Raw genomic sequence first — 12,519 nt, 5'->3', positions numbered from 1 at the left:
ATCAGACGGGAGAACTTCTTGCTGTGAGGCGACAACGCTAACCACTGCACCACCGCAGCTCACCTACCATGATGAAATAAACACGTTTTTGAGTCTGTGGGTGCAGATATTCATTGTCTCTCACTGTTGCAGTCATTACTCTTGGGTTATCCTGCTGGCAGGCTACCCTCAGTCGGCCAGAATTCCAAAGTCTAGGTCCGGCGTCGGTTGATGTCGCCTCTTCCCTGACGTCAGTGCACCAGGGGTATAAAAGATGCAGCCGACGCCATTTTCTTCAGTCTTCTTCTTACTTTCTGTAAGTATATGGTTTGGCATTTTTTGCACTGTAACTTCTGCAAAAGTGCAGGTTTATTCTGGAGTTGGGGAAAGAAGATTAACATCAAAGATTTTAATTCTAGCTACAATATTTAAAACTGTTAATGCAATGCAAACTATCTCAGCCCAAGTAGCATCTATTAACCACAGGGGTCAGATTTCTCACACTTGAACACTGAATTACAGTTGTTACTTTGAAAAGAACAATTAACTCAGCTACTTTTTCAAGCATGTCATTCAAACATTCCTTAAAATGCTGCAACAGAGATGGCCAGTAATGAAAATCAAAGGAAGCAAAGTAATTAAAAGTCCAGATTGATGCTGACAGTGAAAGGTAAGCAGTCACAGCAATGTTGTCAAATGATGAGACGGAAAACTACAGTGAACAATACCCTCATCATAAGGATTGCTTTCTGTCCCGCCGACATAACATCAGGAAGGTGAAGGCATTGACTATAAAACAAATTAATGCTAGCCATGGCAGCCTCCTTCAGATCATTATGGGGTATAACAAATTAGAAAATAACAGTAACCATTTACTTTGATATGGAGGCAATAGCAATGCAGAAAAAAAAACTTGTTTTTTTTTTTAGTTTTTGGGTGTGGTTCTCCTTTAATAATCCAAACACAAGTAAAAATTCACCTAACCAGCAAAATTGAACCAGAGAATTCAAACATAGAAGCAAGAGAAACAATGGTCCAAAACCTTCACTTTATTATAAAACAGCAAACAAAGCTTTCAAGTTAACAAACTCTTCTTCAGTATAGTGTTAAAACAGACAAGCTGTAATGGATCGATATATATATTACATGCCAGCCAATAAAAACAACACAGTTCATCACATGGTATAAAAGCCTATAATCTTAAAATCAAACTTGATTAATTCAAATAACAAAACATCAATTTGAAGTTAAGTCAAATAAGAGTGTTTCTCTTTTAATAGTGGTTTTAAACTATTAGTGACATTTAATCCTGGTGGGTGGTCAGCACAAAAGTAGTTTATCTATTTATATTCCTCTATCTCTGTTTTATAAGCAAGGTCTCCACCTCTATTCCCTAGTGTGACTTGTGATAAAACATGAAATTTAAAGCTATGTTGCAAACAATTCATCATTATATGCTTTGCCAAGGTATTAGTTGGCACACTTCTTCTAATATCAGAGAGACATGAGGACATTCTTTCTTTTAACTTTTGATTGGTCTTTCCAATATAGAATGCCTCGCTGTCTATACAGTTCGCTAAATAGACCACATCCTGGGTATTACATGTTGCATACTCTGTAAAGAAAACATTTTTTATAAGTATTCGGATATATAAGTTTATTACCTGTATTTATATATTTATACAGAAATTACAACTGTAACATGGGACCGTAGATCTTAAACAGTCCTTTCCTGCTGTTTTAGGTTTACCTTCACTCAAGTCTTTGTAACATGGAAACTGTTTTAAGTTCCTTTCTCTTTTATAGGTGAACTGAGGTCTTTCTCCTATAATTTTACTTAACTCAGTACGTTGGTACTTCATTGATGCACAGTGCAAGGCAAAAAATATGTTAACCTTACTTTCTTTTTAATGCTAAATCTGTATGTGCGTGTCAGGATTTTAAATTACTTGACAGACTGGTGTGATCTCTCTCTCTCTCTCTCTCTCTCTCTCTATATATATATATATAATTTTTTTTTTTCTCACTGCATGTATTTTTTCCTCAAACTGAAATTTCTCTCTTCTTACATCTAGGGCTGTTGAAAAGATTTTGAGTAGGGCACGACAATTAGTTGATGTTAAAAAGGAAGATGGCTTCTCTGCTCTTCACCTTGCAGCTCTCAACAACCACAAGGAAGTGGCTGAACTCTTAATCAGGGAGGTAAGTGACAATGGAGACAGCCAACATGTTCATAATGAAAGCCATTCTAAACAGAATATGAAGTATGAAATCACATTAGTGAAGCACATGTGCATGTTTTTTCAGTTTTTTATTGTTTGGTTCAATTTCTTTTTTGCTTTGTAATATTATGTTTTCCATTTTTCAGCCAGTAGCAGGCACACTCCTTTCATCATTTTGTACTTTTCTTTCAAAATTCTGGAGTTTTTTTTTTTTTTTTTTTAACAGAGCATGCAGGTACTGTTTACTCACCCAGTCTGCCAAGTTTCCAAGGAAATGTCACTGATCTGATGTCTGTTTTCGTTTTCATCCAATACAATGCATGGGTTGTCAGATTCAAGCTTGGCATCATCTCTGAAGCTTCACAGATCCAGGGGCTCTGACTCCTCCCTTACTCATAATCCCCTCCACTTCACCTTAGTACATAAGATTTTGTTTGGTGCCTGAAGCATCAGATGTGTTTTACAAGGGCTATCCTTTCAATAAGTGTATCCTTTGTTGCTCTAGTTATAGTTTTTCTGCAGTTTCCTCTCCTAATGAGAAACTTGTCTCTCCAGCTTTACTTTTTGCTATAGTTAAAAAAATAAATTTACATAGTTTATAGATAGATAGTAAGGGATAGTTATCTGTAGCATTAGGCATTTTATTCAAAACTATATATTCCTTTCTACTAGCAAAAGTTATTAGATTTTGATAGCTTTTTCTATATAAAGGTATAGATTGAAATTTTTGTTGTGCTTAAATTTTAGATAGTATTTTGTTGTGTTTTGTAGTGATAGCTGTGCTTGTGGTTGTGTTTCTAGAATGTCTGACAAATGGGGCTTTAAAAAGTATGCCGAATGCAGGCACCCCCCAGGATCTGCATTCATTGTGTGTTTATTGGTTGGGCACTCCCTTTCTTGTGACAGGCTGAAACCTGTGCCTCTTTTGGTATGAGGGCTCTCCAAACATCTGAAGAAGGATTGACTATCCGAAAGCTTTGTGTTAATAAAGTGCTTTGGTGTTGCTAAGCTGCTTTTTCTTTTTTTTTTGGACTCTCCAAACATGCAGGGAAAAGCTAATTGTCAAACGCCTTCTTCCTCCACAGACAGGGTCTTCCCTCTCATTTGCCTCCTTTTCATCCACTTCTCTTGTCTCCCCAACCAAGAAACAAACAAAAAGAGACAAATGGGAAGGAAAGACTAGAAAACCATCAGAGAGAGTGAGAAAGAAAAGTTAGAAAAGTCCAGGAAGCTGTCTGCTTATCACACTGCTTTGGTTGGTCTGGATCCTATTGCTCCTAGGAGGTTGGATCTGTTAGTCCCTTGGATGCAACCTTCCTCTCCATGGCTCCAGTTCTCCCTGGAACCGGTGAGTCACAGACTGCTCTTTCCAGTATTACAGGACAAAAGATATTCAAGACTACCCTCATTGGATTCTTCTGTTTGGTTATTCAGAAGCCTTACAGAGCAAGATGTCAGTAGAATAATGAGGAAATTCTTGAGAATGAAAAAACAGTTTGGAGTTCTCTTAGTGCCATCAGCCATAAACGCTCCCTGTACTGGTCCAACAACCCCTTCTATTCTCTCTCTAGTTCCAGTCTGTTCCTCGGACCTGGCTGTCCTGGATCTGGCCTGCCTTGGTCGGCCTTTGTCAGAGCCGACAGTTAATGCTACTTTGAATCCAACTGTATCGCTGTCTCTTTTGACTCTGATACGTTTGGATCAGGAAAAGACTCTGAGCCAAAACATTAGTGCTAGGACTCGAGAGGATGGGTCATCTCTGAAGGTATTGAAGCCGTCTGTCCCTCACGGGGCCTTGGCCCTCGACAACTCAGATCTGAGATCGACCTTGGGGCCGAGACCTGTTAGTACTGGGAAGTCTTCTTCTTCAGACAGGAGGATACCTCATTTGAAATCAGTTGTGACTTCAGCCTCTGAAGCTTTTGGGAGGGTTTTGTCTGTGCTACTTCTTCCTTTCATTCTGTCTGACAGGGACCGTGAGCACCACAAGCTTCCAACGCTGTTCACTACATGAGTTCCCAGTCTGATTATCTGCCAGTACAAGTTCACAGTGAACAAATGTGCAAGTGGAAATACATAGACTCGTCTCCAGTCTTTCACTGAAGGCACAGATTTGGATGAAGGTGAAGGTTCCCCCAGATCCCTCTTGCAAGACATCACCTTCAATTAAATCATTGAATTGTTGAAACAATGGGAGGATGATCCACACATAATCCATCACCAAATGAGACCATGTTCATGGAGGCCTTTTATTCTGACTCAGCTTCATTCTGGGTAGTACCACCCATTGATACCCTTTTTGACCTTATGACTTAATGGGCATGGAAGGACCCTGACATGGTGGAACCAATGCCAAAGAAACCAGATAGGATCTTGGCCGAACCTAAGGACAGGAAGCATTGGAGCAGAGGTCTGTCAGTAGATGCCATGGTGGTAGTGGCGGCCACCAGGAAGGAATTGTCAGAAGAAAGCTCCTGTCTCCAGCACCCAACAGGGAGTCTAGAGTATTGGAAAGGTTTTGGAAATAGACATACACTTCAGCAAACTTTATCCTCCAAGGGATGAACTGTTTAGCTCATGTAATACAATTCCAGAGAGAGTTGACTAAAGTGCTGTCCAGGTCTGTCTCTGGTAACCTGTCTGCCAATGTTCAGAAGTCCTTGGACTCTTAGGTCAGTGCCCTTCAGTCTATATCGAACATTGCCATGCGATTTGCTGGTGTACAGCTAAGTCAGTGGGCACCAGCGTTACTGTGTGCCCATATGCCTGCCTGTGCCTTTGTGGCTTCACAGAAAGCTTTAAGATGTTCCTCATTAATGCCCTATTTGATGGTTCCACACTTTTTGGGCCAAACGTGAAGGACACGCTAACCAGGAGTCAAGAAGATGGTAAAACTCTCTCTTTGCAGTGGGAATCCATTTTTCTACCCCGCAAAGGAATTTCTGTAGGAATCATTTTTATCAGGACATTCCTGAGCACAAACCTTCTAGTAGCAGAGGAGGAGATATCTCCAATGGACATAACCCAAGAGACAGATGCAGCCCTACCAGCTCTCCTGAAAGGTTGTCCGGCTGCTGCACTTTGAAGGCAGTCGGGGGGGTGCTTGCCTGTGCACCTACAACCCTTGCCAAACATAACAGATTCCTGGATCCTAAAAATAATTTCCATAGGCTGCTCAGTTCCCTTTCATTTCTCCCAATAAAAAGATGGAATTTCCAGATGTTCCACACAGTCAGCGGAAACCTTCTGCAGCAGAAGTTTCCAAGCTGCTTGAAGAGAGTCATCCAATCAGTCCACAAATACCAGGGTCCAGAGTCTATTCAAGTTTCTTTTTATTACCCAAGAACACAAGGGACCTCAGACCTATTCTAGAAATGAGTCATCTGAATCAGTTTATAAAACAGATAAAATTCCGGATGGTTACGATTCAGTCTGTATTGCTTCTGAGGAAGGAAGATTGGATGTGCTCCATAAATCTCCAGGACACATACTATCATATAAAGACAGAGAAACATTCCAGGAGATTTATCTGTTTTTAGCTGGGAACCAGTCATTGCCAATTCAGATAGCTGAGCTTCGGCCTCACCATGACAACCAGGGTGTTTACCAAGATAATGGCAGTGGTTGCAGCACATTTGCATCTACTAGAGTTACAAGTTTTCTCATATCTCAGTTTTCTTTTTGTTAGTGCAGATATCTTGCCGAAATAAAACACACTATCTTTTTTTCAGATTTAGAAAAAAACATGCTTCAAAAACTTCAGTTTTCGAAATCCAATAAAAACTTATGTATATATGTATTTATTAATCTTTATATTTTCCTCAATTCTTTATAATTTAAAAAACGTGTGCATGTGCATCTCACTCTTTTGATGTCTCTCTCTCTCTCTATATATATGTGTGTGTGTGTGTGTGTGTGTGTGTGTGTGTGTGTGTATATGGATGTGTATATGTATTATAAATAATTATGTAGCTATGTACCTCTCAACTGTACAGATTTTCACAGAATGTCCAGATTTTTGCCTCATATTTTTGATCTGCTCCTCATAAAATATGTGATTTTTTTCTGGCAAATCACAGGGGAGATCTGAGGAATGAAGCCGCTTAGTAATGATTTACATTTGTGTTTTAAACTTCATATCTTTGAAAAAAATGCATGCCAAGACAAATCATGTTATTCTAGCAACTTTCTAAGTTTGTCAAAGCAATATTTAAAATCTGCCCTATTTTTGGACGTCTGCCCTCCCTTTCTGTCAGGCTTTGTCCAGATATTTTTGCACAAAGAGATTGAGAGGTATGTGTTGATATTTGATATGCACACATAATAGAAACACATAGTAGAATTAGTTATTTCCTTTGACTCCAGTTCTGTCTCAGTTTCTCTGATTTCTTTCATTCACAGTTGGCTGTTAGCAAATAGTTCACTTGAATCAAAGATTAATTTATATTTATCCAGGATGTAATTGTTACAAAATTCATAAAATCAGACAACTTTACCACCTAAGAAGACATCCGGGACTCGTCTTTTTTTGAGGATAGGTCCATAAAGAGATGATGGAGCCCCAGTGCAGTCTGCCACATCCTATTAAAGGTAGTACCCAAGAACACCTGGTTCACACTTCTTTATATATCATTTTCTAAGTTGACACCATGGCAGCTTGTTTATATGTTTTTGTAAGGTGTCAGACAAGGCTGATACTTTGTTTTTATTTTTTTACAATAATAAGTATTCATCTAACTATTTTACTGTAAAACTCTCCGGGACTTCTCTGTTTCAACATGACAGCCTTTTTAAACTTCTTCAGTTATCATTTAGCATAGCTCCATTCAGCCATTTTGTATCACTCAAGTATAGCACCACTGTAGAAGTTAGAGTGGAGGATTCTCCACAACTGAGGGATCCAGTCATGCTCATCCTAGGCTCCAGGTTCTGCCTGCTGTTAATTTTGAAAATATTTTCGGTAATGCAACGCCATAAACAAAGATTCTCTAATCACTGCAGGGTGCTTTGGTACATGCTGCAGTTGTGCGTGGCCCTGCATTGACTCTGATGTGCTCCCAAATTCTGAGCTGTCATCACACAACCTCTGGTAATGAAGAGAATGTATTTTTTATATCAGCTATTCTATCATGACAGATGATTAACCCAGTATTGTAGTAGCAGGAAAGAAAACACTGACTCTTGACTGAAGATTGGACCCAATACCCCCCTGCTTTCCCTGTAATTGTCACTGCTACTGGACTAACAAGGAGTCTCTCAAACTTTGGTTTCCCCCAAGAGCATTTCTTTCTCCAGTCATCTAGTAAAACATCATGATGGTGATTTTTGACACAGAAGTGTCCAGAGCAAAACAAATAATTAACCTAATACTGTACTAACAACTCAACAGGAAAGGAAAACACTGATCCTTTTCTGATGATTGAACCCAGTGACCACTCCCACACACACACACACACACACACACACACACACACACACACACACACTCCATGTGGTTGCAATAGCCATTGGACCGACAATGAGTCTCTGGACAATCAGGTACCTGTTTTTCTGCAAGAACAGTTGTTTCTCCTTTCAGCTGGGAAGCCACCATGATAGTGATAATAGTGATTTTAACCACTTGCATATTCATTGCAAATATTCTTCATCTCCTAGCTGTCAACATTTTCACCTGCCTATTAGAAACTCAAGAAGAAAAGGAACTCTTTATACCTGCTATTATACATCCTAGGTTAGGAAGAGGAAGAGGTTTTTCCTCTGTTCAGAAGACAGGTGGTTCTGCATTTGCAGTGAGTTATCTACCAGATACTTATGAATTTGATTCAGGATCTCAGATAGTTAAATCTGATATTTCTGAGATTCTGTGTTAGATGAACTTTATTTTGGAGAGTTTTTTTTTTTTTTAAGTTAGTGCAGAATACCAGAAACCGGCCTGTAAGGGACATAGATCTATTAACCAAGATGCACATTTGGTGGAGGCCACAGATTAACTCCAAGGATTATTCTGCCCTTCTTAGACTTGGACTTGTCCATTATGAAGTGATGTCATTTTTTGAATCCCTCTCTCCTGAGCATCTGTACTGTTCTTTGTTCTGCTGACTCATTTATTTCATTTTCCCAATGGCTTGCTGTAACTGTGTTACCAGATGGGATGACATTTGTAGCATGGCAAACCATCTTCATGGGTAGTTTGCATTTTTTTTTTGTTGTACTATACCCACAGTTCTGTCCCATTCCTTGTGTTCAGTGACAGCAGTGCAGATATTTTCCTATGGATGAGCAGATAGTTCATTGTACATACTTATAGCAGAAGGCCTGGAGGCCACAGTCTCCACTGTATCCTGTAATCCTAGCTTGGGATTCTTTTCCCACTCCCAAAACAGGCGAGTCAGCAAAATGCTGCTCATTTCCAACACACAACCAGCTGACTGCTGAGGCACCAGGTCTTCTAATTAAACCTATGTATTCTGAGTCACAATCAAGGCGCCATGCCTTTGCAACGTAGTGCCTGCTTTTAATCCCTGTATTTTGACATATTTCTTGTGAAAGATGATACTACTTCTGTTGTAATTGAAATTATACTATCTCAGTTTACTAAAAACCTTCTTGTGAATGACATTATTTTCCATTTTTGAAGACCTGCATCTCCAACCAGTAAACACCTGTTGAATCATCTGAGTAAGAAAATTTTCAGTGGTGCTACCATGACAATTCATGCCTGTTATACGTGCCAGAGGATTAAATTCTAAGATCCTTTTTCAATGATGCTTTTGATTAATTGGGTTAGCTATGTGGTCTCATAAACAGAAGATTGTAAGTTCAATTCCTACCATCTGTGTGGCAGTTATTGCAGAGAATTAAGACAATAAGTGTGAGCAAACTGCTTCTTGTAGTCCAAGGTTTGATTCCTTCGGCTTCCATTTTCCTAGAGTGTGGCTCAGAGCAAGTTACTTAATCAGATAGTGCTCTGAGGCCATTGGGAAGTTGGGCTTGGCTCCTTAGTGGTCTCCTGGCTGCATGCCTAGTAGCTACCTATGAACTTCTGAGGGTGTTTGTAGCTTTCCAGAATATTTTTGATGTGGAAAAGCTTCTGGTGATGTCAAGGAAAGCAGTTTTGTGTACTCTCAGAATATTATACAGTGTTATTGATACAGCAAGCAAGTTGGTAAGAGCAGGTCTTTCTGGACACAGTTTTGCTTGATCAGCTGACCTACTTTTTTGGAGGAGGTTAAGAATATATTCACAGACGTTTCCTTCATGTTGCCACCCTCTTTAGGTAAAACAGAAAAGCAAATGGTGAAAGATTTACAGGGAATAAGAACAGAAGACATAACTGTTAAAGAAAATTCAAAGATCAATTCACGTAAGGTTCAGCAAGGCATTCTTTATTACTTGCAGCAAGGAGACAAAGCATGTAGGTACAAGGTTTGTCTGATTTTCAATAGCTCAACCTGCTGTTTTTATACAGTTCTTTGCATGTACACTATACAGTTCTCTGCACGTACACAGCAGGTGCTTATCAGTTAATTGCTGACTTTTACAAAAACATCTTTCAGAATTGAGCTTGTCCACAGGGCTTGCCCTGTCAAACCCAGTTTCTGAGTTATGGTCCTGTAACTGTCTCCTCCTAACACAACATTTATCTGTTGCTAGTGTGAGGCCCCTATCTCAACATTCCACAGCAAGAACAACAGACTTTTAGGCATCAGCAGCTTTTACAGAGACCACCAGTATTTACACATTTTACATAGAATAAATGTATTAACTCTTAACCCTTTAAGTGCAGAAGTGTACACTATACTATTTGTACATTTCTCTAACATTTCCCCCCTTTTAATACTTTATTCTTATTGTTTAATGTGTCTAAAACAAGTCCATTTCATCTCTTGACCATTTCCACCCAGGGCCTTGCAGTCAGAGAGTCATTCGGTTTAGGCTCAAGTAAACAATTCTTCCGCCTCCAATTTTAGTATTTCTGCATATTCAGTACTTTGTTGGTACAAGTTCTTTGAGACTGAGGCATCTGTAGTGCTTTTTACCAGTCCATGCATGCAGGGGACGCAGCAGCATCCACAGAACATCAATATCGCTGCTCCAATGCAAATGGCGATCAACAGATTCATCAGGACCCAGCCCCCAAACCATTTCTGGAAAAAGTCTGTTAAAGGATTTTGACCTGGCTTGGTCAAGGCAGATACTTGCTGAATCAATTCGAGATGGCTATCTATTTCGTGTTCATTGTCGGGGATAAACAAATAGCATTCCTCTTGCATTAACGTGCAAGTACCTCCTTTCGCCACCAGGGTGAAATCGAGAGCCATACGATTTTGGAGCACTACTGCTCTTATAGCGGTCATTTCATCTGTCATCAATTCCAAGGCGGAAAAGGTTGCATTGCTCAATGTTTCAAGCAGCTTGGACAACTTTCTCAGTTCCCAAATCGATTTTACCGCTCCGTACTGAGGTAGTATGCGGGCCCATGATATGACGTCATCACCGAGAGCCATATGGGACAGTCCTTTGTCACTGACGTGAGCCAGATCATGGTGATATATCCATGATGCATCGATTCGGCCTACTGGATTGGCAGGTTTTTTCACTTCTCGAACATTTCGGATTTTTCCTTGAGGTAAAGTTAACGTGTGTCGTATAGCTGGAACTAGGTAGCCCAAAAAGCAGCTTCCGGACCACTTTCTTGGTAGCCATTTATATGCTTTTCTTCCGCACACAAATTAACAATCTTCCACTTTAATGGTGATGTTGATAAACTCGAAGTGATCCCCAAAATCCTGCTGTCCTCTGAACATTTTCCAATAGACAGTTTCCATTTCCTGGACAAAGTTGACTATAGAGTTATTAACAAGTTTTCTTATAGATGAGAAATTTGCCTCACAACCCGACTTGTATGCAGTGCAGTTATAAACCACTGTTTTGTTACAATGGCTCCATCCTACCCTAATTTTATCAAGTTTCTGAAAACATCAAGTTCCGTTTTGACGGAAGGCCAGCTGTAAGGCAACCGCATTTGCAGACATAATATTAGTCGTGTTGCTCAACAAACTTGTCCATGTCTCTGTAACATTTAGTGGAGACGCCACTAAAGGTAATCCTCCATGTACAGTTGGTATAGCTGCACAGATCCAACAATTAGAGACATTAAGGGTATCTGCATATGTGTACTTGATAGACTGATATGTGTTGAAAGCAGGATGCCATGCTGCACGCTTGCTAGGTTCAGTAAATGTGGCAGAAAAGAGAAATGTCCATAGCAGAAAAACAATGACCACAATAACAGTCAATGAGATTACTACACAATATTTTTGTGGAAAGGGTTGTCGTTCCAGTGTTCTGTTTTCTTCGGTTTTCCCAAAAGATGGAATTCAACTTTCTTTGATGCAATCATGTCGCTTAATCTGGGTATTTTTATCTTATTCTCTACCCAATAGGACCTTAGCACCGATGATTGCTTCACTGGGTTTGAGACGGATCAGTTCCTATTGATCTGACCCCCCTTTGTAGCCAGACTTTTGGGCTTAGGGTCCCGATGGAGAGGTAAGATCTTTACCCAATTCAAATTTCTTCACTAGCTTGCAGTGTGTCAGATGGATCCACGAAGCTCGCTCTGTAATCTTGACTGTAGTCGGTGTCGAAAGAAGCACCTGGTAGGGACCTTCCCACTTCGGTGATGCCCAGTTCTTCCTCTTCACGATCTTGATCCACACCCAGCCTCCTGGAGTTACTGTTATTTCCAGTGCCTTAGTCTGCTCTGAACCTGAAACAGAATTAGACTGCAACAGATGTTTAGAATTTAACCGTTTCTTCATATATTCAGTTAATGTAAGATCAGCTTCCTGGTCTGCAGGCATGAGAGGTTTCCATTGGGGTGTACAATATGCCCCCTCCCATACAGTTTCTCATATGCGGTCAAGCCCTTTTGCTGAGGGAATTGTTCTCATGTTCAACAGTGCCAGGGGTAAAAAGTACAACCAGGTTTTCCCAGTTTCAGCCATTAATTTCCACAGTTTACTTTTAAGTATACCATTATGTCTTTCGACCAACCCTGCAGACTGAGGATGATAAGTACAGTGATTTTTTAGAGAAATACCAAAAAACTTACTTAGCTGTTGTATAGTTTGGTTTACAAAGTGTGTTCCGTTGTCAGTATATATTCTCTCCGGAATGCCAAACCTAGGAACAATTTCTTTCACAAGAACCTTTGCTACTGTAGCTGCATCTGGGTTCCTGGTTGGAAAAACTTCCACCCACCTCGAGAACATATCTATAATGACAAGGCAGTACTTCTTATTTTCACATTTAT

General features: G+C 39.9%; 1 protein-coding gene across 1 annotated transcript in view; it reads left to right on the top strand.

Annotated features, from left to right (window-relative positions):
* Positions 1–12,519, top strand: part of MIB2 (MIB E3 ubiquitin protein ligase 2) — a 1,775,226-nt gene that overhangs the window by 1,613,403 nt on the left and 149,304 nt on the right. The window contains 1 exon segment of the mRNA XM_044061758.1: positions 2,055–2,181. Coding sequence (XP_043917693.1) covers positions 2,055–2,181 — 127 coding nt within the window.

The sequence above is a fragment of the Protopterus annectens genome, chromosome 2.part0 (genome assembly GCF_019279795.1).
Source record: "Protopterus annectens isolate FY-2018-M chromosome 2.part0, PAN1.0, whole genome shotgun sequence".
Lineage (NCBI taxonomy): Eukaryota > Metazoa > Chordata > Ceratodontiformes > Protopteridae > Protopterus > Protopterus annectens.
Note: the sequence above shows the minus strand (reverse complement) of the source record. Positions and strands in the feature narration are given on the sequence as shown.